The 27,908-nt window shown below is 41.1% G+C and overlaps 1 protein-coding gene across 1 annotated transcript; it reads right to left on the bottom strand.

Annotated features, from left to right (window-relative positions):
- Positions 1–513: 513 nt before the first annotated feature.
- On the bottom strand, positions 514–23,187 carry LOC106584392 (nuclear receptor ROR-beta). Its single transcript, XM_014169656.3, is given in 11 exon segments — positions 514–3,833; positions 3,971–4,083; positions 4,210–4,320; positions 4,493–4,600; positions 6,172–6,304; positions 6,427–6,548; positions 6,665–6,890; positions 6,892–7,097; positions 7,500–7,641; positions 8,144–8,229; positions 22,777–23,187. Coding segments are annotated over 11 exon segments (1,416 nt in total). The 5' UTR covers positions 22,784–23,187; the 3' UTR covers positions 514–3,671.
- Positions 23,188–27,908: the final 4,721 nt, after the last annotated feature.

Raw genomic sequence — 27,908 nt, 5'->3', positions numbered from 1 at the left:
AGCTGTGCTAACATAATTGCAAAAGGGTTTTCTAATGATCAATTAGCCTTTTAAAATGATAAACTTGGATTAGCTAACACAACGTGTCATTGGAACACAGTAGTGATGGTTACTGATAATGGGCCTCTGTACGCCTATGTAGATATTCCATTAAAAATCAGCTGTTTCCATCTACAATAGTCATTTACAACATTAACAATGTCTATACTGCATTTCTGATAAATTTGATGTTATTTTAATGGACAAAATGTTTTGCTTTTCTTTCAAAAACAAGGACATTTCTAAGTGACCCCAAACTTTTGAACAGTAGTGTACATGTTTTTGGCTTGTTCTGTTGTCGACAGATGTTACTTAACTGTATATCTTTTGTTAAATATTTAACAATTGACCTATCTTTATTCCATATGATTGATATTCCTATCTGTAAAACTAATAAACTGGTGTGGATCATCCAATTCCAATGGTTAGGAAGTTTAAATACTGTACATGAGTAAGCACACAAACAACATCAACTTATTGTAAAATGACTTTTATTACATTCTTAAATCCACATATTGTGTCTCCATTGTAGCTACAACAAGAACTCTTAAATGTGTTAAAAAATACTCTTAGGCTTCATATTCATAATATATCCTAAATTATATATTTTAAAAATCCATATTGATTTCAATAATCATCTTAAAATAGAATGAAAACATGATGAATAGAAGGATCATGAAAAGAGAGGAACCTTTAGGGAGATATTGAAAAAACAGAATAACAACTCTCCAAGACAAAAAGGAGGACACTAAACTGATGAGAAAAAATATGACAGACAACGATAGAAATTAAGAAACAAAAGATCACAACAAAACCAACACAGCATACATAGATAGATAAAATCCATCTTTAAATGTAATTACATTTTAGATCCTATTTATTAAAAAATGTAGGCTCAAAAGTCTTGCAATAATATTGATATTAGACTGGGATCAAACTTTTGATACTTTTGTGATCAACATTCACAAGAACATGTACACAGTGATCAAGGTTTTAAGGTCTTCTATTCCGTGCAAGGTGTCGGACTAGGCTAACTGATGAAAACACTGGAACAGAGAGCCCAGCTATCTCCCTGAGTGACTGAGAGGAAATTTAACTGCACACCTTGCGAACTGCCTTAAAAGAAAGAAAAAGCAGTTTTAGGTGTGCAAATACATAACCATCTAAGTTCTAAACACTTACAAAATATTTCACTTAATAGAATCTCCTCTGCCTATCGAACCATGAACTCAAGTCAGTTAAACTAGTTCTGTGTAAAAGTTGGGTGTTGTTATGTTGAGAGAATTAAAAACCTCTTGTGCTGTACTTTTAAGGGGTCTCAGGCTGGAGTGCTTATGAAGTCTACTGAGACATCTAACCAGGGCTGTTTAGACCTTCCTAACTGAAATCGGGAAAGACATTATTGCACAGTCCCAATATGACACGGTTGTAAGCTCACAGAAAAGTATATCCCCCTAAATACCAACTACTTTTATAAATACATGAAGAACCGCACTGTTCCAGCATTGCAAAGTGAAACATATGATTATTGAAATATAATTGGACAGAAAATATTCAAGGCCCGTAAGTGATTCTCTCTTATTGTGGTAAAAGTAATACAAGTATTCTGCTCTGACCAAACCTTTCACACTGCAGCTTGTCTATCTATGTACAAGCTTTGTACTGAGGGTGTTGAGAGTTTTTTGGAATCCCAAAAGCCCCTTTAAGAATAGTTCAAAAGTAATATCCTGCCACACCCAATGTCCCTCTCCCTAAAAAGAGATGTTAATCTAACTTTGACTTCCTGGTATAGATTAATAAAAATCTGCGCTCATTGAAGACAGAGGGGCAGATTTAATGCTCCCAAATAAACAGTGTGGAAAAATATATAAACATAAAATACATATTTTTGTAAATATATCATCATCCTTCAAATTGCATTATAAATTATGACATCTCAAATACTCTATAATCTAAATGTTGAAATCCCTAACTCTGGGGGGTAGCTGATGGCTCTATTAACCCTTCATTATGCCGTGAGTGTTTTTTGAGAGGGTGAGGTAGACAGGGGAGGGTTAGGGAGAGAAGGCATCATTAACAAATCATCACACTTTCAGTTCAGTCTGAAACAGTAGACTGCCTAAAAACATACAGGGGGAACATGAGTCCCCACCTTCCCCATACTGGTCAAAGGCCAAACTCTAAACACCCCTTCCAAATTGTTGTTGGTGCCCAGGTGGGAGCACTGGAAAGTGTTTTCACCACCTATTTGTATTCTTCTTATCATCTGCTTCCTTTCCCTCTTGAACAAAGTCTTGTATTGGACCTACAGACCCCTGGTTTGAGGGATGGGAAAGCTCCTGGGGAACTCTCTACCTCAGTTGCTTTAGTCCTGCCTGTCTGAGGCAGGAGGATGTCCCACTTCTGTCAGTTTCAGGAGGACAATCGTCAGTCTCTGAGCTGGAACCCTGAGATTATTTGTAGCACAAGAAAAGGGTCCAGATTGGGTGAGGGAGGGCTCGTTGTCGGTAAGTGCTATTCATCTAATAATTTTCCATCCCAGTACCCCGGAATATGACCAGAAATACTTTGAAAGATGCTGTCCTGGCGAATCTATTTATTTATTTGCCTTTATTTAACCAGGTGAGTCATTGATAACACATTCTCTTTTACAGTACATCTCTCCCTCTCTCCCAATATATATATATATATATATTTAAATCCCTGTCTAATTTTATTTTTACATGAGTAAATATAAGTGTATAGATAAAGAACATTTAAAAAAATATTTATGTGATTCTTCTCTCTTGCTCTCTCTCTAAGTGGCATTTGCAAGGGAAAATGTAGTGGGACTGAGGTCTTTGATTGCACCTAAAAAATTTAAGTCGAGCTGAAAAATATCAGTGTCTGAATGTGTGCCTGTAAAAATACATGTATAGGTCAGCATAATTGCTTTGTCTTAGTGCTGTGTGTGCAAGTCTGCATGCATGGTAAAAGTTGCATCGTCCATGTCTTGCATGCAAAAAAATGTGCCCACTTATCCATTTGATCTTGGTCCCTTTAAACAGTTTGTTCATAGCATACAAAACTGCAAAGTATGGGCACTACCAAATAAGAAACTGGATAAAAAAAATGTAGCTGTAAAACTGCAATAAGATAAAAAAGAGACTACACAGCATCTCCTCCAATGGGGCAGGATTGTATAGTACATTCAGTCTCATGCCTTGGGCTGTGCTGCATGTCTGTGGGGTACATTCAAGATTATCTTACAAGGACTTACACTGAGAACTGGAAAATAAGTCAAACTGGTTTTACAGAGGACTTCAGCTTAAGGGAGATCTCAAGCTCTCTTAGAAAAACTATCTGAGATTACAAAAAAATACATTCTCAGAACCGTTTTACTCCCCCCAAAATAGGCAGCATGCATATAGTACCCAGCACCTAGTGTTGAATTTTGTAGCCTGGACTGGCTTACAGTCCAAGCAACTCCATAGGGTGGAGGTCTGAGGTGAGAGTAGTGTGTCCTAAAGTGTAGCGTGCAGGGTTGTCACAGAGCTGCTGGTTACTTCGCTGTTGCCACATTCCTCTCCCTACCTCTCGTTCCCTACATATTTGTGTCTCTATATGAATCACTTTCATATCTAAACAGATTTTTAGTCCATTGTGGAGTCTGGGAAGGTGATTTCACTGCTGAACACCTCACGGTACAGAGGGGGGAAATTGTATGCAGTCTCCGGGTGGAGCAGACAGAAAAACTCGAGCTTGTCAATGTGGAGATTGCAGATGGACTTCATCATGGGAAGCTTGGACACCATCTTAGAGGTAGAAGAAGAGACACAGAGAAAGGAAAAAGCGAGACAGAAAATTTGTATCTTTCACATTTCACCCCAAATCCTTTAACAACAGCCTGTTTTAGGAATAAAGGAATATATCATCGTCTGCCAATATGTACCTTTGCCAGTTTCTCCTCTGATGAGCCACCTCTGTGTAGACAATGTTGCAGAGCCAGATATACTTTCTCTTGAAGCTTCTGTACCTGTTGCCTGTCTGTCAACCATGGTCGGTCTGGAGGAAAAAGAGAGCAACAACCACAGTCAGTCTCTGCTGGTTTTCCTTCTTACATATTACTTAGTGTCTGTTTCAGAGCTGAGACATCACCCCAGTCAATGGGAGACAGTGTGAGAGGATTACCTGGTGACAGGAGAACAGAAGCACTGAACAGAGCCATCTCCTCTTCAGAGAGCTGCATACGACTCAGGCTCTTGGCCAGGTCAAACACAGCACCCACAAGGTCATCACAACCTTCGAGGAAAGAGGGGGGAAAAACATGTGTCTTCAAAACAGAAATGGCTGACTTGGTTCCCTAGAATTTTTCGACTATGTGGGTGGGTGAATATATTTATAGACTTTTTTTTGTGTGTGAATATACTCTGATGGAATATTAATGCTTTGGTTTCATAAAGAGGGGACTCACCAAGAGCTTTGAAGGTCTGTGCGCTAGCAAACTTGCTATCAAACAGAATAGTGTTGTTGATTGGGTTGTAGGCGCGACACATGCGAATCAGAAGCACATCCAGACATCCTGAAAAGGAGACCGTAAAGAGACCGTAAAGATGGAGAGGGGGAGAGGAAGAGGAAAAGGGAGACAAAGGATGCTCCAACACGTACATACAAACAATATGAAATAAAACATGAATTCCATGTTGTCAGTCAATAGAATACATCCATTTCATATCACAACATCAAATGTATTTCAATCAATTATAAATAAAATAATTTTTACAATACAATTTGTAACAATTCAAACAAAGATGATGAACAAACAGCACATAAAAGGGAAGGTGGGCGAGAAGAAAAACAAGAAGAGCCATCCTTAGAATAATAACTTTTTTCTTGAACATCGTTGGAAACAGATGTTGCCACATTAGGTTAAATTGATTATATATTCTAAAATGTAGTCCTAAGTGGCGAAGTTTGTTTGTCTGCAGACACACATGTTTGTCAAATATACTATTGTGTATGAATGCTGTATTACTGAAACATGGACATGCAGTTAATGTCTACATGCTCAGGTTGTCTGAACAGGAACTACAGTGGGCTTCGAAATTATTCACACCCTTGATAAAGATGAGCAAAAATGACTGTATAAAATACAGTGTCAAGAAAAAGTATGTGAACCCTTTGGAATTACCTGGATTTCTGCAAAAATTGGTCATAAAATTTGATCTGATCTTCATCTAATCACAACAATAGACAAACACAGTCTGCTTAAACTAATAACAGACAAATGATTGTATTTTTCTTGGTTATATTGAATACATAATTTAAACATTTACAGTGTAGGTTGGAAAAAGTATTTGAACCCCTAGATGAATGACTTCTCCAAAAGCTAATTGGAATCAGGAGTCAGCTAACCTGGAGTCCAATCAATGAGATGAGATTGGAGAATCCTTCCAGATCCTTGATATCCTTTGTCTGCGCTTTTGGACTTATGTCTTCAATTCAAACCACAGGTTTTCAATTGGTTTCAAGTCCGGAGATTGAGATGGCCATTGCAAAATGTAGATTTTTGTGGCCAATTAACCATTTCACACACATCAATATCCACACAGAAATAGTTGATTGGCCACAAAATCGACATGTTGCAATGGCCATCTCAGTCTCTGAACCCATTGAAAACCTGTGGTTTATATTGAAGAGGGCAGTCCATAAACACAGACAAAGAATATCAAGGATCTGGAAGGATTCTGTATGGAGGAATGGTCTAAGATCTCTCCCAATGCGTTCTCCAACTCATAAAACATTTTAGAAAAAGGCTCAGGGACGTTATTCTCGTAAGGTGAAATCAGGGATGTCAATCATTTTGACCACTACCTTTTTGAGAAAAATAATGGTTACTTGTTTAACAAAATCTCTTTCTCTGAGAAATTGTATTAGTATAAAATAATATAATTTCCCCAATGTTTTTTGCATACAATATAGCTCAGTATTTTAATGATTTATTTTATACAATAATTTTTACTCATCTTTATCAAGGGTGTGAATAATATCAGACCCCACTGTATGCTTTGAGGTCAGAGAAAGCTGGTGTATGAGGCCATGGAATAGAGTTATGAAATGCACTCATCTTATGTCCTAACAATAGGTACTGACCTGCTTTGAGAAGAATGACCTGGTCATTCTGACAGAGATCCAGGAATCCAGTGATGCGCTTGGCAAACTCCACCACGTACTGGATGGCATTGGTGAGGTGGATGGCACACTGCTGCCACATGACCTCCGCAGACTGAAAGAGAGAACAAAGGGATGCCCATGTTAGATATAACATTGGGAATAGCACATAGTGGTGTAAGAGTAAATAGGTCACAGGTCACTGAGTTAATCTTGATTCAGGACATTGATGTTTACCTTGCTCTGGAAGCTGCGTGTCTCCTCAGGGGTATACAGGGACCAGACAAGCCTCTTCAGCTCCTCACTGCCATGCTGACTGGTCTCTATGTGAGACTTTACCACACTAGCAGTTATACGTTCTGGAAATGGACAAGACATGTATGGTTTAGCTATCAACCACACTCAATGAAAAAATTATCTAGTGTTAGTTATAGTGACATACAGCAGATGGTGATAGAGTGACTGTTCCACTTACCGATCTCGAGCATGGAGAATCCCTCGGGTAGAGGGTTGAGCAGCGCGTGTGTGAACAGGCCGGACTCGTGCAGCAGCTGGTACTCGTGCTTGATGTGGTGGTTGCTGTCTCCGAAGTCCAGTCCGTTCTGTTCGGGCGAGCTTTGAGAGGAGGAGCTGCTACCCCCGCTTCCCCCCATCATTTCCAGATTGCAGTACTCTCTTTCGGCGCCCTCTGGTGTCAGGGAGCAGGTCACACAGCAGGCCGTCTGGCAGGGTGATGTCATCAAGGTCGCTGAGGGCGGCACTGGAGCCTCTGCTGTATGCACGGCTGTGACCTCCGACCTCACCTCCCTCCTCATGGGCAGCAGTTAACTCCTGGGACGCCTGGTGTTTCTGGACCTCAGCATACAGGCTGTCTCTCTGCTTTTTGGACATGCGGCCAAACTTCACCGCTGTACCAGGAAAGGAGATAGAGTTAGTAAATAATCAGGGAATGAATTATGAGCTCATACAGTAAGTCCATATGGAGCCAATATGGAACTTGAACAATTGCAAATATAGAAGAAAATCCACTGATAATTTAATTTCATTGCATCACTGCTGTCGCTCAGGCATGATTCCAGGAGTGATTTTACACAGTGTAACACAACTCCACATTTGGCCTTTCAATAAGACCCAGAGAGCTCTAGCGTCCGGTGAAGCGACAGACAGTGGTCCTCTCTGGACTGACCTTGCGTTGTGTGTGTGTGTGTGTGTGTGTGTGTGTGTGTGTGTGTGTGTGTGTGTGTGTGTGTGTGTGTGTGTGTGTGTGTGTGTGTGTGTGTGTGTGTGTGTGTGTGTGTGTTCACACTCACCATCACGGCTCATGCCTAGGGCCAGGCACTTCTGCAGCCGGCAGTGTTGGCAGCGATTCCGATTGGTGCGGTCAATCAGACAGTTCCTCTGCCGGGAACAGGAGTATATAGCATTGTTCTGCTGGCTGCGTCGGAAGAAGCCCTGCAAACACACACACAAGCACAAACACCATCAGGGAGGCAGGTAACCAAGCGGTTAGAGCGTTTGGCCAGTAACCGAAAGGTTGCTATTTCGAATCCACGAGACGACTAGGTGAACAATCTGTCGCTCTGCCCTTGAGCAAGGCACTTAAACATAATTGCTCCTGGGTTGCCGTCAATAATGGCTGATCCCTGGCCGTGATCCCACTCTCAGGGGGAGTGGGAATTGCAAAAAACACATTTCCATTTCATACCAAACACTTATACAGGTTCCACACTTGTACAGGTTACACACGTGTACAAGTGTGAAACAGGACACATAAGCTTGAGCTATTTGACCATGAATACAGGTGCAGGGATGGATGGGCACTGGGCAAGGGCATACCATATATAAATAGTCTAAATTGATTGAATTTGCTGTGGGTATTCTAGAGGGATGACAGTACGCAGAACTAAAATAGAACACTTGGAGTAAGTATATCTCTGAGATAGAGGTAGCTCACCTTGCAGCCTTCGCAGGTGATTACACCATAGTGGATCCCTGATGACTTGTCCCCACAGATCTTGCAGGGTATTACTTCAATTTGTGCTGGAAGTAGAGAGAGAGGAGGAACATTTAGTACATTGCATACTTAACACTTAAGACTCACTAGACTAGATAATAAAATATAACTTGATGGTGACTTGGGTTTTGATCTCTTCATGATATGGTCCGTAGGAACTGTGCCAGAACTGTCTGAGAAAGTGCAAGACAGGTGTAGATATACCTACCCTATCAAATAAGAAGGGATAGAAACATCTGCTCAATCTTTACTCCCAACTGCCCTGATTTTGAACTCAACAGAAACACTATTCTCCGAGTTGGTATCCACGTCATACGAAGGAACTTCCCTTGACAACACCCACAAATTGGGGAAAACAAACATTCTTTCCCATTGACTCCCATTGTAAAAGAGCCAACTTCATCGTAAAATGTTTTGTTATATATGAATTACATGCAGAAAAACTGCTGTGTTGTTTAATGTACATGTAACCAGCCAGAAAATCCTGATCTATGGTTCGCAATGTTCCCACATAGAGAAATAGAGCCTGCGAGATGAGTCCTGTGGCTTCAGGCTATTTGGCGTGGGAGAGTGGGAAATGTGGGGAACCGGTGCCCAAGTAGGCTACTACTTTGAAGAATCTCAAATATTGGTTACTACATGATTCCATATGTGTTATTTCATAGTTTTGATGTCTTCACTACTATTCTACAATGTAGAAAATAGTACAAATATAATGAGTAGGTGTGTCCAAACTTTTGACTGGTACATCACAGGTAAGACATTTAACTTGTTTAGAATAGTCTGTTTGTATCTCCACTCACTACTTGTAGCTGTATAGTCCATTTGTTTGTGTTGTTGGTCTTGGCTAGCTTAATGTTCTAGCACTGTCATGAAAAGGGGCATGAGGGAAGCCCTACAATATGATGTTCTTCTAAGTAGTGAGAACGCTTGGGCAGTAGCAGGCAATGTTGAAAAGTATCCTTTAGACATGTACTTTTCTTAAATGTAGTTTTGTAATTGACTAAAACAAACAAACAACAAGAAAATGGCATTTTAAAAAGGTTACGTTTTTGCTGTGAGCCAATGGGGTAAACCACAGGTTATTTTCCCCACAAACGTGCGGGGACGTGACGTTCTATCTAATACCGACTGGCACTATCAGAGTCAAAAGCCAATTTGCAGCATTTTGCAGGAAAAAAACCTCCATACTGGTGATACGAATACAGAATGTATTCATATAAACAGAGCGTTTAACAGTATGTGCAACAGTGTGTGCACAGCCCTGAGCCCTCTCTCCCTGGAACAGGCTATTATTTTCATCATACCAGAGTAGCAGGTTAATTGCATTTACTGGGCCTGGGGTAATAACGTTTCACTGTTCCTCCTCCAGGGTGAATTAAATGATAGGAGGTTAACAAAAGCCCCCGCTTCAGGAGAGCCTCTTCTGCTACACAAGATAAAATGGCTACTCTCAAAAAACAAGTGGTTGTTTTTCTGTGTTCGCTTTGACTGCTGGGTGTGTTAAATTATTTTTTTCTAAACTATTTTGTATTACAGTGACGCAAGGCGTTAGGTAACATTTACTTTGCAGGTAGCAACTGTATTAACGGCCCTTTACCAGCCCAACCAATCACACGAGTGAGCCTGTGGCTAGATACAGTAAGTGCGTCACACACGGGGAGCAAAGCAAATTACTACACTATAAAGTTGAAATCTCAGCTTCATAGATAGGAAGGGAGAATGCTCAACTACTACTGCTTTGTGAGTGGGAGTCTTTTGCATAATGTGAGTGAGATATTTGAGTGGCTTCCCAGATAGAATTCCTACTGACCTACAAAAAGCAAATAGGGAAATAAATATATAAAGGCAGTGGAAAAAAACCTCTCTCTCTCTCCGCACTCTCTCTCTACCCTATCTAGCGCCCCTGGCCCCCACCCTCTCCCTGTTATATAACTGCCGTCTGGCCGAGTTTCACGAACACACTCATTCAGGGGAGGTGACCCTAGCAACGCCGTGACGAGCGTACCCCTTCCCTCTCTTATCGCTCCCATAGGTTCCCGGGAGCATAGCTTTGTCTCTGATATGTTAACTGACATGCTGCTCAGCTGCGTGGAACAGTCAGGCTATGAGAGAGGAGGAGCTGTTCTACTGACACACTTTCCAATTCAGCAAGGGGGAGGCGCTTTGGTTGGCATCCCTGGCAATTCATCTGATTTCTTTCTTTCCTGTTTTAAGGTGGAACCAAATCTGAATCAATCACTGACAGGGGAATGGAAATGTTCACAGGCTAAAAAAAACTGTCCATGTTTGATTAGTGAAAGATTGATTATCACTTTAGAATCTGTAGAGTAAATACAGGTGTATTGACATCCATGTTCCACTTATGTAACACCAGGGAGTGTGAGAGTATTTTAAACATATCTGCAGTATATTCTGAAGGGGCTCTGATTGTAACTTACACTGGTGCTCAACTTGTGGAAACATGTCAGGTATTTGAGTGCAGTTTCAGCTGTCTCGGAGCAGTTCATAAAACGAGTTCTACCCCTAGCATAACCAGAGTCCTGCAGGAGTGTTATGGGCTGTCTGGACAAGTCACAGTTACATAATGGGTCATGGCTTCAACACCTGAACCCTTTTTACACAACTCTAATTCATTTCAGGACATTTGAATCACGTGAAAGAATATGGCATTTAAAGTACACAAAGTACCATGCAGTATGTAGCACTATGGAGCAGTGCAGAATGTCAGCAAAGTTCCTGGACATTGTTTCAAGAATGACGAGTTCTCGTGGGCCTTACTTTTCTGGTTTGGTCAGTGGGTCAGGGACGTTTGACCTGAAGTCTTGCTCTGCCAACAAGTTTAAGCAAAGGACTTTGTCTTTTACTCTCATAAATTAACTCTCTCTAGGAAGACTTATCTCATGGAAAACAACAAGTAATAACTATGTAATAGCCGTTGCACCATGGTAAATACTAGGTAATTAGTGGGCAGAAAAATAAAGTGTAACCAATATGAGTAAGATAAGATGATATAGGCTACATATAGAGGAACCAGCTTAAAAAGTATTCATATTAAGGGAGGCTACTGATGTTCAATAGCCTTTTACTAAGTGGGAGAGGAGTGTTGTGAAATTGTTGTTGAACAAATTATTATCAAATAACTCTTCATGTATAATCTAATTCAAACCAAGCATGGCGATACTCTAATTCAAACCAAGCACGGCGATACTCTAATTGAAAACAAGCACGGCGATACTTTAATTCAAACCAAGCACGGCGATACTCTAATTCAAACCAAGCACGGCGATACTCTAATTCAGTCCAAGCACGGCGATACTCTAATTCAATCCAAGCACGGCGATACTCTAATTCAATCCAAGCACGGCGATACTCTAATTCAATCCAAGCACGGCGATACTCTAATTCAATCCAAGCACGGCGATACTCTAATTCAATCCAAGCACGGCGATACTCTAATTCAAAACAAGCACGGCGATACTCTAATTCAAAACAAGCACGGCGATACTCTAATTCAAAACAAGCACAGCGATACTCCAATTCAAAACAAGCACGGCGATACTCTAATTCAATCCAAGCACAGCGATACTCTAATTCAAAACAAGCACGGCGATACTCTAATTCAAAACAAGCACGGCGATACTCTAATTCAAAACAAGCACGGCAATACTCTAATTCAAAACAAGCACGGCGATACTCTAATTCAATCCAAGCACAGCGATACTCTAATTCAAAACAAGCACGGCGATACTCTAATTCAAAACAAGCACGGCGATACTCTAATTCAAAACAAGCACGGCGATACTCTAATTCAAAACAAGCACGGCGATACTCTAATTCAGTCCAAGCACGGCGATACTCTAATTCAGTCCAAGCACGGCGATACTCTAATTCAAAAACAAGCACGGCAATACTCTAACTCAAAACAAGCACGGCGATACTCTAATTCAAAACAAGCACGGCGATACTCAGTGGCGAGTCCAGGGGGTGGCCACAGCCTCCCCTGAAATCTGATTGCCCACACCTAGAAATTCTGAAATCTGATAGGTCGTCTATGAATATATTGATTATTTCGATCAAGACGCGCACCTACAGTAAGACTCATTAATCTCACTGGAGAAAGAATCGGAGCGAGCAAAACTGTGCCCCTCTGTTTTAGTATGTGTAGCCCATGTATCTGATGCTGACTGGATAAAATAGTATGACATGTCATATTATTTTTGGCCAGACAGCATCATATACATGGGCTACAGATACTAAGACAGAGGGGTCCTGTTTGCCTCGCTCTGTAAGGGTGCGTGCTGGTGGCAGGGAAGTCAGGCGCAGGAGATCGAACTTGGTTTAAAACGAAGCAGTTTAATAAGTGCTCAAAAAATATACAAAATCATACAAATGGGTACAAAACCCGTCGCACACCAGAACATAACTTGCACAAAGCTTACAAACAAACAATCACCGACAAGGACAATGAGGGGGAACAGAGGGTTAAATACACAACATGTAATGAATGGGGATTGGAAACATGGAAAATGTAAATGTAAATGTAAATGTAAGACAAGACAAAAGCAAAGGAAAATGAAAAGAGGATCAGCGATGCCTAGAAGGTCTGTGACTTTGACCGCCGAACGAACAAGGAGAGGGACCAACTTCGGCAGAAGTCGTGACACGCTCAGATGCTTTCTCTGGTGAAATAGATTCAGCCTCTTGCGAATTGAAGAGAAATTCTGAAACACTGATAGACACGAACTTGAAATTTTTTAGAAGTTCGTTTCTTTTTTTATTGTTAACATTTTGGGGGAAGCCTGGCTTCCCTTGGTATCCATGAATACACACCACCTTGTAGAAAAATTATGATTGCTAAATATTGCACAATTTAAAACACTTGCCCAAAACACGTGTAAATATTACACTAGAAATTGTGCCTTTATGTATCATACTTATGCTAAAAATGTTTATTCTATTCTACTGAGCCATTTACTTTATGTCCATATTCTTATCTTTTATTATTTCTTATTGTTGCTGCATTGTCAAGAAGGAACCTGCATGTAAGCATTTCATTGGAGAGTGTATACCATGTGTATCCAGTACATATGACTAATAAAACTTGAAACATGAACGAGGCTGAATGTCATTACACTTATGGTGGTTGTAATAGATGTCCCTTTCCATTCCACGTGCGCAGGTAACCTACTTAACCTACTTTTTGAAGTGATTTGTTTGACAATCAGATGAAAACATCATGACTGGATGTGTTCATGACACATTAAAAGGTAATACATTTTTACAGTTAAATGAAATGTCTATAAAAAAATGTTGCGTACGCGCAGTTATTATATTGAAAAAATCCCCCTAAACAGGGTCTGTGCCCCACCTTGGCCACCCCATTCAAAATATTCTGGACATAGCACTGGCGATAATAACGTACAATTACTTGTCACGTCCTGACCAGTGAAAGAGGTCATTTGCCATAGTAGAGTGGTCAGGGTGTGGCAGGGGGGTTTGTTTTGTAGGTATTTTGGGTTTTCTGTTTCTATGTGGGTTTGTTCTAGTTATCATTTTCTATGTGTTGGTTTTCATGTTCGGCCGGGTATGGTTTCCAATCAGAGGCAGGTGTCTTTCATTGTCTCTGATTGGAAGCCATACTTAGGCAGCCTGTTTTTCGTTTGGGGTTGTGGGTAGTTGTTTCCGTTTAGTCTTGTGTACCTGACGGGACTGTTATCGGTCGTTTGTTGTTTTTTGTTGAGGTGTATTCATTAAAGAAAAAGAATGAGCACTTTACACGCTGCGCCTTGGTCTCCTTTCAACGACCCCTGTGACAATACTAGCTAGCAAATTCACACTGCTTCAAAAAGTGCTGACAACGTTCATGCTTTATTTAATATGCAGACAATTGTGATTGAAGGTGGGAAATGTTTTAGCGCAGTGAAGCAGTTAGTGGTACTGTCAGACTTCTTTCACATAGGATTTAACCTACAAAGCATTACATGGGCTTGCTCCTACCTATCTTTCCGATTTGGTCCTGCCGTACATACCTACACGTACGCTACGGTCACAAGACGCAGGCCTCCTAATTGTCCCTAGAATTTCTAAGCAAACGGCTGGAGGTAGGGCTTTCTCCTATAGAGCTCCATTTTTATGGAATGGTCTGCCTACCAATGTGAGAGACGCAGACTCAGTCTCAACCTTTAAGTCTTTACTGAAGACTTATCTCTTCAGTAGGTCCTATGATTAAGTATAGTCTGGCCCAGGAGTGTGAAGGTGAACGGAAAGGCTGGAGCAACGAACCGCCCTTGCTGTCTCTGCCTTGCCGGTTCCCCTCTTTCCACTGGGATTCTCTGCCTCTAACCCTTTTACAGGGGCTGAGTCACTGGCTTACTGGTGTTCTTCCATGCCGTCCATGGGAGGAGTGCGTCACTTGAGTGGGTTGAGTCACTGACGTGGTCTTCCTGTCTGGGTTGGCGCCCCCCCTTGGGTTGTGCCTTGGCGGAGATAGTTGTGGGCTATACTCTGCCTTGTCTTAGGACGGTAAGTTGGTGGTTGGAGACATCCCTCTAGTGGTGTGGGGGCTGTGCTTTGGCAAAGTGGGTGGGGTTATATCCTGCCTGTTTGGCCCTGTCCGGGGGTATCATCGGATGGGGCCACAGTGTCTTCTGATCCCTCCTGTCTCAGCCTCCAGTATTTATGCTGCAGTAGTTTATGTGTCGGGGGGCTAGGGTCAGTCTGTTACATCTGGAGTATTTCTCTTGTCTTATCCGGTGTCCTGTGTGAATTTAAATATGCTCTCTCTAATTCTCTCTTTCTCTCTTTCTGTCTTTCTCTCGGAGGACCTGAGCCCTAGGACCATGCCTCAGGACTACCTGGTATGATGACTCCTTGCTGTCCCCAGTCCACCTGGCCGTGCTGCTGCTCCAGTTTCAACTGTTCTGCCTGCGGCTATGGAACCCTGACCTGTTCACCGGACGTGCTTGTTGCACCCTCGACAACTACTATGATTATTATTATTTGACCATGCTGGTCATTTATGAACATTTTAACATTTTAACATCTTGACCATGTTCTGTTATAATATCCACCCTGCACAGCCAGAAGAGGACTGGCCACCCCTCATAGCCTGGTTCCTCTCTAGGTTTCTTCCTAGGTTTTTGGCCTTTCTAGGGAGTTTTTCCTAGGGAGTTTTTCCTAGCCACCGTGCTTCTTTCACATGCTTTGCTTGCTGTTTGGGGTTTTAGGCTGGGTTTCTGTACAGCACTTTGAGATATCAGCTGATGTACGAAGGGCTATATAAAATTAAATTTGATTTTTGATTTGATTTGATTTGATTTACAATATGTTGCCTGTAAAAAAAGGGCCAATGTTTATATGACCCCCTTACAAACAGGGAATTCAACTTTTATATAGCCATTGCTTAAGGCTGGCACCACAGACTGAAATGACATTTTTATCATGTACAGTTGAACTCGGAAGTTTGCATACACTTAGGTTGGTGTCACGGCTGTCTGAAGAATGGGACCAAGGCACAGCGTGTGTTTCGTTCCACATATTATTTAAACTGTGAAACTATGCAAAACATACAAATAAACTCCTAAACAAAACAACAAACCGTGACGAAGAGGTGCAACATAAACTTACTCAAAATACAATCTCCCACAACCCCAGGTGGGAAAAACAACTACTTAAGTATGATCTCCAATTAGAGACAACGATGACCAGCTGCCTCTAATTGGAGATAATCCCCCCCAAAAAACATAGAAATACAGAAACAAGAACATGACAACATAGAAAATCTAAACTAGACACAACCCTGTCACGCCCTGACCTACTCTACCATGCAAAATAAAAGCTTCTATGGTCAGGACGTGACAGTTGGAGTCATTAAAACTAATTTTTCAACCACTCCACAAATTTCTTGTTAACAAACTATAGTTTTGGCAAGTCGGTTAGGACGTCTACTTTATGTATGACACAAGTCATTTTTCCAACAATTGTTTACAGACAGGTTATTTCACTCATAATTCACTGTATCACAATTCCAGTGGGTCAGAAGTATACATACACTAAGTTGACTGTGCCTTTTAACAGCTTGGAAAATTCCAGAAAATGATGTCATGGCTTTAGAAGCTTCTGATTGGCTAATTGACATCATTTGAGTCAATTGGAGGTGTACCTGTGGATGTATTTCAGGCCTACCTTCAAGCTCTGTGCCTCTTTTCTTGACATCATGGGGAAAATCAGCCAATAGACCTCAGAAAATAAATTGTAGACCTCCACAAGTCTGGTTCATCCTTGGGAGCAATTTCCAAATGCCTGAAGGTACCACGTTCATCTGTACAAACAATAGTGCGCAAGTATAAACACCATGGGACTACGCAGCCGTCACCCCGCTCAGGAAGGAGACACGTTCTGTCTCCTAGAGATGAACGTACTTTGGTGTGAAAAGTGCAAATAAATCGCAGAACAACAGCAAAGGACCTTGTGAAGATGCTGGAGGAAACAGGTATAAAAGTATCTATATCCACAGTAAAACGAGTCCTATATCGACATAACCTGAAAGGCTGCTCTGCAAGGAAGAAGCCACTGCTCCAAAACCGCCATAAAAAAGCCAGACTACGGTTTGCAACTGCACATGGGGACGAAGATCATACGTTTTGGAGAAATGTCCTCTGGTCTGATGAAACAAAAATAGAACTGTTTGGCCATAATGACCATCGTTATGTTTGGAGGAATAATAGGGATGCTGGCAAGCTGAAGAACACCATCCCAACCGTGAAGCATGGGGGTGGCAGCATCATGTTGTAGGGGTGCTTTGCTGCAGGAAGTTCAAGCTTGGTCGCGAATGGGTCTTCCAAATGGACAATGACCGCAAGCATAATTCTAAAGTTGTGGAAAAATGGCTTAAGGACAACAAAGTCAAGGTATTGGAGTGGCCATCACAAACCCCTGACCTCAATACCATAGAAAATTTGTGGGCAGAACTGAAAAAGTCTGTGCGAGCAAGGAGACCTAAAAACCTGACTCAGTTACACCAGCTCTGTCAGGAGGAATGGGCCAAAATTTACCCAAATTATTGTGGGAAACTTGTGGAAGGCTACCCGAAACGTTTGACCCAAGTTAAACAATTTAAAGGCAACGCTACCAAATACTAATTGAGTGTATGTAACCTTCTGACCCGCTGGGAATGTGATGAAATAAATAAAAGCTGAAATAAATCCTTCTCTCTACTATTATTCTGACATTTCACATTCTTAAAGTAAAGTGGTGATCCTAACGGGATTTTTACTTGGATTAAATGTCAGGAATTGTGAAAAACTGAGTTTAAATGTATTTGGCTAAGCTGTATGTAAACTTCCGACTTCAACTGTACCTATCAATTTTAAGATTTGTTAGTATCTTCGTCCATTAATATCAGTATTTTCAAGGAGTAAACATAAAAATGTCAAAAACTTGAATAAAATGTATATTTTTATTTAGTTATCATACTACCGTCATCAACATTTTTATGAATTTTAACCACTTTAAAATGGACATACATCAATAATTGCAAGCTCACTACATTAAATTACATATAATTTCAAAGCATATTTCACAGAGAATGTTACAAACTGGACTATATTCAGTAACTTACTTTGAAGAGATGATGATTGGGTCTAAATAGGCATTGGGTAGTCTAAATAAAGTGTACTCGTCTTTAACTGCTATTTCCCAAAAGTCAAACTCTTCCCACATGCAAATGTATTTTTCTCAGGTTCAAAAGCATTTGCATTCACCAAATTTTCTGTGGTTATCCTTAGATATATTCTCCAGACTTGCCCAAAGAAAATTGTTGATATGTTGTAAAAATGCTATTCTAGATAACATTTTCTTTGGAAAAATTTACCAAAAATGTCTTTAGTATTCTACAGATAGAAAGATGAAAAATGTATTTATCCAAATCTGCTCTGGACAACTCAGGTCCTGGAGTGTCTTAACAAAATGAAACTTTAGGCTGACTTCATCCAGTGTCCCCCCAAAACTTTTTGTGCGATATGCAAATATGTGCATATTTAATGAGATATTAACAGTGAGTTAGCAGTTTGTCATACTTGTTGCAGGCTGCAAAGGCGTCAATTTCCTACTTAACTCTGAATGCCCCCCCCCCCCACAAAAAAATATGGAAAAATATGCATACTGTCTTAATAAAACTACCTTTTCCTCCCCCATGCTATGGTGGCTAGATTCTTCTGGACGTTGAGTCTAGCAGGGGTAAACAACAGACTGGTGCAACCTGTTTGGCTGAATGTGGTACATAGCCACCCAAGACAGTAGCAACGATTTTCAAATGGAAGATGCACAACAAATTTTACAGTAGATATGGGGGTATTTGAATTTGGCCCACAGAATTATACCTACGGAGGAGCGGCTTCTATGGAGGAACTTTGAAGGTCTTTTAACTTCACAGTTGGCTTAACTTTGGACCAGAGAAGCTAGCTGTGTGTGCACAGTGGCACCAGAATAAAAACAACATCTTACTTTTAATAAATCCAATGTGAAATGTGATAACTATAGTGTCCCTAACTAGCAGTGAAAAAGTTAATCCATTCTAATTACAAATCTCTCTCTATCATCTGAATCATACTTGTAACTTCAGTAGGCTACAGCTATGCTTCAGAGGGGGAGGAGCAGGTAGCCTACACGCACACACACTGGCAAAGACGTTCAGCTTGCAGGCAGACACTGGAAGAAGTTTCTGATTGACAGAGGTAGGGCTTTGCATAGGCGCTTGCTGTGTTTTTTTGTGGGACTGGAATAAAATGGCCGGAATGTAAAATAACGTTATTAAACGGTTCCCATGCTATTAAAACAATGGTTCTGTTCCGGAACAGTTTAGATCACTTTAGTTCCCGGGTTCTGATTATGTTCCTTGAAAGATGTTATTTTCTAGACTTCAGTTCTGTTCCATGATCCAGTTCTAGCCCCTGGTTTTATGTACTCACTGGTCGCGGGGGATTAGGAGTGTATTGCCGGATACGCTATTTACATTTGGACACCATAGACCCGACAACGTATACTTTGGTGAACCTTGGAGCCTTGGGGCTAACTAGGTCAGTTGGTGGAAATAAAAGTACAGGCTTTGTCACCGGCAATAAGTCAGCAAAACGTTGCTGGCAAAACGTCTTGGTTTGAAAGGTGCAGGCTTTACTGCAGGCTTCACTGCTGGGACAAGCAAACTGGCTGTCTCTGTCAGCTAGTTTGCTTGTCCCAGCAGTAAAGCCTGCAGTCACAGAGACTTTTCTCTCTTATCTTATCTTACCTAACCAAACAGCTCACAGGGAGTCTGAAGGTCCTATTTACCGTCTACTTTGTATTTACTTGACACACTGTATGTTTAACCTCGAAGTAGTACTGCATAGCGATATACTTTAGCACAAATGCTACAGCCAGAGCGTATAACCTACATTGCATATGCGATAAGGGTGCTTTAAGGTATATATAATATGGTCCTCTTGTCCTAGAGCTTTATTGCAGGGTTAAGGGGACATTTAGTTCTTAAAACATAACCCTCTCTCTAGGCTGGGCTGCTGATGGGGCCTTCAACTACAGTACCTAGCTAGCACCTGTTTTCTAAACAGTTGTGTGGATAGTGACAACTTATCCCTCTCTCTCTCCACTTCAGTGTGACCTACAGACACAAAGTACTCTGTGAGAGGGTATGGCTGATACAGAGCCCCACTCTTTAAATATGCACAGGAGGAATGAGTAATTCCTCTGTAGGAGTAAAAGGAGTGGACTGAGAGTTGACTGAGAGGCCCCAAGGCAGGAGTGCATGGTGGCAATTTTTTTTTAATATATATTTTTTATTTCACCTTTATTTAAATAGGCCATGGTGTTGAAGTAATTACAATAAAGCAATTAAACACTGGAATGGTAGGGTGTGCAGAAGATGAATGTGCAAGTAGAGATACTGGGGTGTAAAGGAGCAAGTTAAATAAATAAATACAGTATGGGGATGAGGTAGATTGGATGGGCTATTTACAGATGAGCTATGTACAGGTGCAGTGATCTGTGAGCTGCTCTGACAGCTGGTGCTTAAAGCTAGTGAGGGAGATATGAGTCTCCAGCTTCAGTGATTTTTGCAGTTCTTTCCAGTCATTGGCAGCAGAGAACTGGAAGGAGAGGCGGCCAAAGGAAAAATTGGCTTTGGGGGTGACCAGTGAGATATACCTGCTGGAGCGCGTGCTACGGGTGGGTGCTGCTATGGTGACCAGTGAGCTGAGATAAGGCGGGGCTTTACCTAGCAGAGACTTGTAGATGACCTGGAGCCAGTGGGTTTGGCGACGAGTATGAAGCGAGGGCCAGCCAAGTTATGACATGCACACAGGCAACTAAACACAAACAATATCCCACAAAACACAGGTGGGGAAATGGCTACCTAAATATGATCCCCAATCAGAGGCAACGATAAACAACTGCCTCTAATTGGGAACCATATTAGCACCAACGTAGAAATAGACATACTAGAACACCCCCAGACACGCCCTGACCTACTACACCATAGAGAACCAAGGGCTCTCTATGGTCAGGGCGTGACAGGCCCAGAGTTTTTCCATACTGTATAGGGAATCAAAGGATCATACCATCCATCCTAGGCAGGGAGTTAAAGCTCAGGGAGTGGAAAGTTAGCAGTTAGTTGTCAGAGAGAGGCACCTTCACACATACTGTAGCCCCACTGTGAACATCTCCTGACAGATAGTGACTTTGAGCTTGATCAACAGTGCCCTTGGGAGCAGAGAGCTGCCATCACTGCTATACTTTGTCTTTGATCCCTTGCTAAAACTATAACCTAAAACTATACCCTACATGGCTGTAGCACTTCAGACAGTGTGGCAGACAGAGTTTTCTTCTCACGTTATAGAAGTGCACTTCATAAAAGTCATTGCTACAGTGGCTAAAGCCATTGAGTTTACAGTAGCCCTGCCATTGGCACCTGAGGGTCCATCCATAGTCACAGAGGTGTGGATTACCGAAGAGAAAGACAGCCAGGATATATATAATCGATTCTACTATATATTGATGCAAGCCGTACTTGAAAACAAATGGGTGACATAGATTCTGGTTAATGTAATCAAGTTGCTAAGCTCACAATGGAAACTGAGTGAGGGCTTAAGGTGTCCTGCTGAGAGGTGAATGTAGGCTACTGGTTGTTGGTCCCCATATCCTGCTGCGACTCCGCATAGAAATTGCATAATAAATGTACAATTCGGATGAATATTTTGGATAAAAGATATTAGATGATTTTTTTTTATTTAACCTTTATTTAACTAGGCAAGTCAGTTAAGAACAAATTCTTATTTACAATGAAGGATTACAATTATTTGCTGAAAAAAATCTAAAATCACAGTCAGCTGTCTGGTAAAGTATGAAAGACCAACATGTGGTCTTTTGGCTTTTGTAAATAAATGATTTTCCATATGATGCAAAATAATTGCCTACCAAATAATAACTGGCCTACAATAAATGGTTTAATATGCCTTGTAGGTAAAGGAGGTTGCTTGTACACCACAAAAGGCTCTGTTTTTGACAGTCAACCACATGGGTTTGCACATGCCATGAAACCTCTGCTCTGCCACCCCCCCTAGTAACCACTGGTTCTTTTTTTCACTGATAATGTCCTCAGATTTAAGTAATAATAGGCTAATGTTAATTGTTTCCTTAGAAATGACGAGAACCCTCAGAAGCCATGCCTCCCCACCCACCCATCCTCCACCCTCTCTGAACGCTGTGTAATCCTCAATGACAGAACTAGGTCAATGGAACAGCGGACTCTACCTCACACAGTCCGCCATGACTGGATGCAGAAAACAACAACAACACCCGCCCACGCACCACGAGTAGGAATGAAACGAAATCAGCACTCTCAAGTTTTGAGGAGTTGGGGAAAAATATTTGTATATAATATTAATACATATATTTTATATGATCAAGTTAATTATGGCCAACAGTACTAATGCAAATACAACCTACCTACGTCCAGAATGGCAAACAGAGCTGAACAAAGATAATATGTAGGCCTAATAAGAAATATATTACACGATTATATAATGTTTTTCATGAGTCTTTCAATCACTCTCCCACCTCCCTTTTCTTACATAACCAAAAATGCTTGCTGCCAATTGCTGGCAAAGACAAACAAATCACCATCTACATTAATCTGCACACTAATAGCCTATGGGCCATTTTTACTTGATTTTGATGTACTTTTTAAATGTGCAGATTTAAAAGTGCAGTGTTTTTATTATTTTAAATTAACTTTGTAAAATTTCCTGACGAAGCACACAGAGTGGGCTACTTGATTATTTGTCATATCTCATGGCCAAACAGTTTAAACTTATCTGAGATCTATGTCGTCGTTCATTCCCAAGCGCGCCCAGTTTCAACACATGCACTTCGGTCTGACAGTTCAGTAGACTATTTCAAAGTAATGCGTCTATCACAGTTTACATTACTCCCATACAAAACTGTCACTTTAATGAGCAAAACACAGACATATACATATATGCTATACATGTTTGTAATTATTAGAATAAATGTAAACGTACCTCTCATATTCTTGCTGTGTATTTGAGTCGCAAAACTCAACGTAAAGAAAATAAAACGAAGGAATATGAAGACGATATACGCTTTTTCGCTCCGAAAAGGAGCTGTTGAAAGTAAAAACAACAAATCCTAATATGTTTTCTAATAGCTGGTATTTGAAACAAACAAAATATCAAACGAAAAGTTTAAGTTTGTTAACGTATTTACTCCGTGTAGCACAAGTATTCTTCCTGTGACTGTTCACAATGAAATATTGTGGCGAACTCCTGGTCTTCCCACCTCGTTCCTGTACTGGTGCTCACTGTCTCTTATCGCTCGCTGCTGTAACCTTCTTTCGGCGCGTGGACTCTCACATGATCTTGCTCGACTGTCCTGCCTTTTCCCCGCGAAACAGCGCGCGTCCCCTTCCGCGCGCTTAAGGAGGATCGGGCTTTCACTTGCGTGGGAAAGTGTGGCAGTGTGTCACAGGAGCAACATCGTGGGAAATATTCCTACGAGGCTTTTCTTTTCCTCTTTAAAAGACGAATACATGCTTAAAAAGTAGGCTGTCTCAAGTAGACGTAAGCATAGTGGTGCTCTGATTGTGCGTTTTGCTTTTGTCTCTTATCCCACTACAAGGCTATTTTGTTATCAAATAAGAAGCACGTTATTACATAGGCTATATGTACATTGATAGTTCTGTATTCACAAATCAAACCTGTCTAATATCAAACGTATCCTGTTGCATAATTTTTTTTAAAATGTTTTATTATCAGACTTGAAATCATTAATTCATTGAAATGTTTCTTCAGTGAGAACCTATGAGCATAAAAACTATTAATTATAAAGCAGCATTATGCATCCATCATGTAACACAAGTAAAGAAAGACAAAACAACATGTCTTGGAGAGAAAATATGTAGGCTATGAACCTTTATATCATTTTTTTTGTAACCTTTATTTAGCTATGCAAGTCAGTTAGGAACAAATTCTTATTTACAATGATGATGGCCTACACCGGGCCAAACCCGCACGACAATGGGCCAGTTGTGCGCTGCCCTATGAGGTCAATGGTGACTTTAAAACAGTTACAGAGTTCAATGGCTGTGATAGGAGAAAACTGAAGATGGATCAACAACATTGTAGTTACTCCACAAAAGTAACCTAAATGATAGTGAAAAGAAGGAAGTCTGTACAGAATACAAATATTCCAAAACATGCATCCTGTTTGCAACAAAGCACTGAAGTAAAACTGCAAAAAATGTGCCAAAGAAATTAACTTTATTTCCTGAATACAAAGCGTTGTGTTCGGGGCAAATCCAACAACACATTACTGAGTACCACTCTTCATATTTTCAAGCATGGTGGTGGCTGCATCATGTTATGGCTATGCTTGTCATCAGCAAGGACTTATGAGTTTTTTAGGATGAAAAGAAATGGAATAGAGCTCAGCACAAGCAAAATCCTGAAGGAAAACCTGCTTCAGTCTGCTTTCCAACAGACACTGGGAGACAAATTCCCCTTTCAGCAGGACAACTTAAAACAGAAGGCCAAATATACACTGGAGTTGCTTACCAAGACAACATTGAATGTTCTTTAGTGCACTAGTTATAGTTTTGACTTAAATCGGCTTCAACATCAGCAAGACATCAGCAAGACTTGAACAACAGCAATACTTGAAAATGTCTGTCTAGCAAATATCAACAACCAACTTGACAGAACTTGAATAATTTCTAAAAGAATACTATACAAATATTGTAAAATCCAGGTGTGCAAATTTCTTAGAGACTTAGCCAGAAAGACAGCTGTAATCTCTGTCAAAGGTGATTCTGTATTGACTCAGGGGTGGGAATCTGTCACGACTACTGCCGAGGGCAGTTCCTCTCCCTGTTCGGGTGGCGCTCGGCGGTCGTCGTCACCGGCCTACTAGCTGCCATCGATCCCTTTTTAGTTTTTCTGTTAGTTATGTCTTTATGAGTTACACCTGTTTCCCATTAGTAATTCGTTTTATTATTTAAGCCCGCCTCTCCACCTGTTCTGTGTGCGGGCTTGTTACGTGTCGTCACCTTGTATGTTTTGTGGTACATGTATTTTGGACTTCGGGGTTATTGTTTTGCCCTGTTGTGTTTGGACATATTTCCTCAGTTTTCAGTACTTATTAAATTACATATTGTACCAAACATTTTCCTGCTTCCTGCGCCTGACTCCACACCCACGAAGCCCAAAGTGTTACAGAATCCTCATGTCAATTAGCTCAGAGCACAATCTGCACATAACCTAATACATGCTCAATCGAATTGTGTGTGTGTACGTTAAATATGTTAATGTCACCAAGAACATTTTATTTTATTTGTGTGTGTGTGTGTGTGTGTGTGGGAGCTCCTTACAATGAGCTAATGTCTGTGCAGCGGGCTAATCAAGCCAAAAACAATGCTAATACTGGTGATGAAAATAGAAATGTGGTGAGCGTGGTTAAGACTAAAGTGCTATGATGTAACTTCTAGACCTTCTTAAATGGGAATTTTACCCGGGCTCTGCCACAGGAAATAGTCATTACTATATTAACAACATTACATTTTTTTTTTTTATCCAGACCACAAGCTAGAACTAGCACATTTGAATTTCACTGGTAGAACTGGAAAGTTTCGACTCCCTGTGTATTTGTTTGCTCATAGCGAACCAGAAAGTCCGGCATTCCCTCTCTCCATACAGCCTTTTCTCTCAGTTCCTCTCCACCCTTTTCTCTCAGTTCCTCTCCACCCTTTTCTCTCAGTTCCTCTCCACCCTTTTCTCTCAGTTCCTCTCCACCCTTTTCTCTCAGTTCCTCTCCACCCTTTTCTCTCAGTTCCTCTCCACCCTTTTCTCTCAGTTCCTCTCCACCCTTTTCTCTCAGTTCCTCTCCACCCTTTTCTCTCAGTTCCTCGCCACCCTTTTCTCTCAGTTCCTCTCCACCCTTTTCTCTCAGTTCCTCTCCACCCTTTTCTCTCAGTTCCTCGCCACCCTTTTCTCTCAGTTCCTCTCCACCCTTTTCTCTCAGTTCCTCTCCACCCTTTTCTCTCAGTTCCTCGCCACCCTTTTCTCTCAGTTCCTCTCCACCCTTTTCTCTCAGTTCCTCTCCACCCTTTTCTCTCAGTTCCTCTCCACCCTTTTCTCTCAGTTCCTCTCCACCCTTTTCTCTCAGTTCCTCTCCACCCTTTTCTCTCAGTTCCTCGCCACCCTTTTCTCTCAGTTCCTCTCCACCCTTTTCTCTCAGTTCCTGTCTTTTATACTGCACTTTTGTTTCTACAAGGAGCTATTGAGTTGCTCCTTTTCAATATCTGCATTTACCTATACAGACATCAAAGAAGACGAGTAGGCGGCCAATAAGTTGCATTACACTTTAGTGAGCTATTAATAACAGAAAATATTTACAAAATAATACATATTGGAGCAGATAAGCATTGTACACGACGATGCACAAACATGCACATATCCACCCATATTGTGTTCTGTATCTCAATATCTCTCACTATTACAACCCCCCAGTAGGCCTACAGCAGCCTGTTTGCAGGATAAAAGCAGCAACACTAATAAAAAACTAACATTTCTTTACTTACCTATTGTTCACCTAATGCCTTTTTTGCACTATTGGTTAGAGCCTGTAAGTAAGCATTTCACTGTAAGGTCTACACCTGTTGTATTTGGCGCACGTGACAAATAAACTTTGATTTGATTTGATACATGCGTGAATTGGACCATTTTCCTGTCCTGTTAAGCATTCAAAATGTAACGAGTACTTTTGGGTGTCAGGTAAAATGTATGGAGTAAAAAGCATATTATTTTCTTTCGGAATGTTGTGAAGTAAAAGTAAAAGTTGTCAAAAATATAAATAGTAATGTACATATACCCCAAAAACGACTTAAGTAGTACTTTAAAGTATTTATACGTAAGTAGTTTCACCACTGATTTTTATTAGCATAGAGTGCTTCCTTTGCAACATTTGCAAACACAGTTGTGTAAACAAAAGCACTGGAGAATTTCTTAATTCTGTTCTTTCTAAACCTCTCCTTCCTCCTATTTTTCTTGTCTGGTTATGTTTTCCTTCCTGGCCGAATGTTTATTCCTCTTCATCCTGCTTCCTCGGTTACTTATTCTTAGACTCTTGACTCTCTTTCCTATGCAGGCAGCCACAGAGACAGTCTCTATCCTGCATTCACAGGCGATGTCATTGACCCCTTGACCCTGAATCTTATATAACCATGGTGATGCCTAAATTAGAGCGGGAGAGAGGAGGGAGGAGATTAACACACAGGCGCATAGGCCAAAACTCTCCAGATTATTACAGCATAGATAAACGGATAGAGAGAGAGGAAAAGAGTGAGGGAGATTACAGCACAGAGAAAAAATAGAGGGAGAAAGATTACAGCATAGAGACAGGGTAAGAGGGATAGAGGGAGAGAGAGAGAGAAAAAGGAGAGATTACAGCACATAGAGAAAAATGAGAGCGAGAGAGATTACAACATAGAGAAAGAGGGGTAGAGGGAGAGAAAGTAAAAAGAGAAAAGAGAGGGAGAAAGATTACAGCATATAGAGAGATAAAGAAAGAGAGAGGAGATTGCAGCATGAGAGAGTGATTTCAATGCAAAGGCGAAAATAGTGGAAATCAAACAGTGCAGGTTAGATGCAGGCTTCGACAGAGCACAGAGGATGAAATGAGTTTGGAGGGGGACTAGAGTGCGCCCCGTCACCCCACAGTGGATGAAGCACAGGATTATTTTAAGATCCTGCTCTCAATTCACACCAATAGGTCAGTGGGCCAAACTCCAGCAACTTGGAGCACCTCACTGGCCAGGCCAGGCCACGTCACTCCTCCACAGCCCAAGGGTTTGTGGGTCATGGGTCGTCTTCGAGAGAGCATGCTTTGGCAGTTTGTATTAATCTCTTCCAAACGGGGGGGGGGGGGGGGGGGAGCTGTTCGTTTGACTAAGAGCAGGTTTATCTCAGAAGTGACATGTTTTTGCCACAGCCTGTCTCTTCCATGGCCAGAAGAGAAAAGGTTGAACGTCACAGACGATGAGTAACAATCAGCCATAAACATCCTGAAGCTTTCAGACTGATTGAAACCCGATATCCATCCATCTTGCTAAAAGCTGTCGGTGTTTGAGATATCAGCAACG

This window comes from Salmo salar, chromosome 23, assembly GCF_965601325.2.
Source record: "Salmo salar chromosome 23, fSalSal1, whole genome shotgun sequence".
NCBI classification, from domain to species: Eukaryota; Metazoa; Chordata; class Actinopteri; order Salmoniformes; family Salmonidae; genus Salmo; species Salmo salar.
The sequence above is the reverse complement of the archived record's forward strand: the minus strand, read 5'-3'. Positions and strand labels throughout refer to the sequence as shown.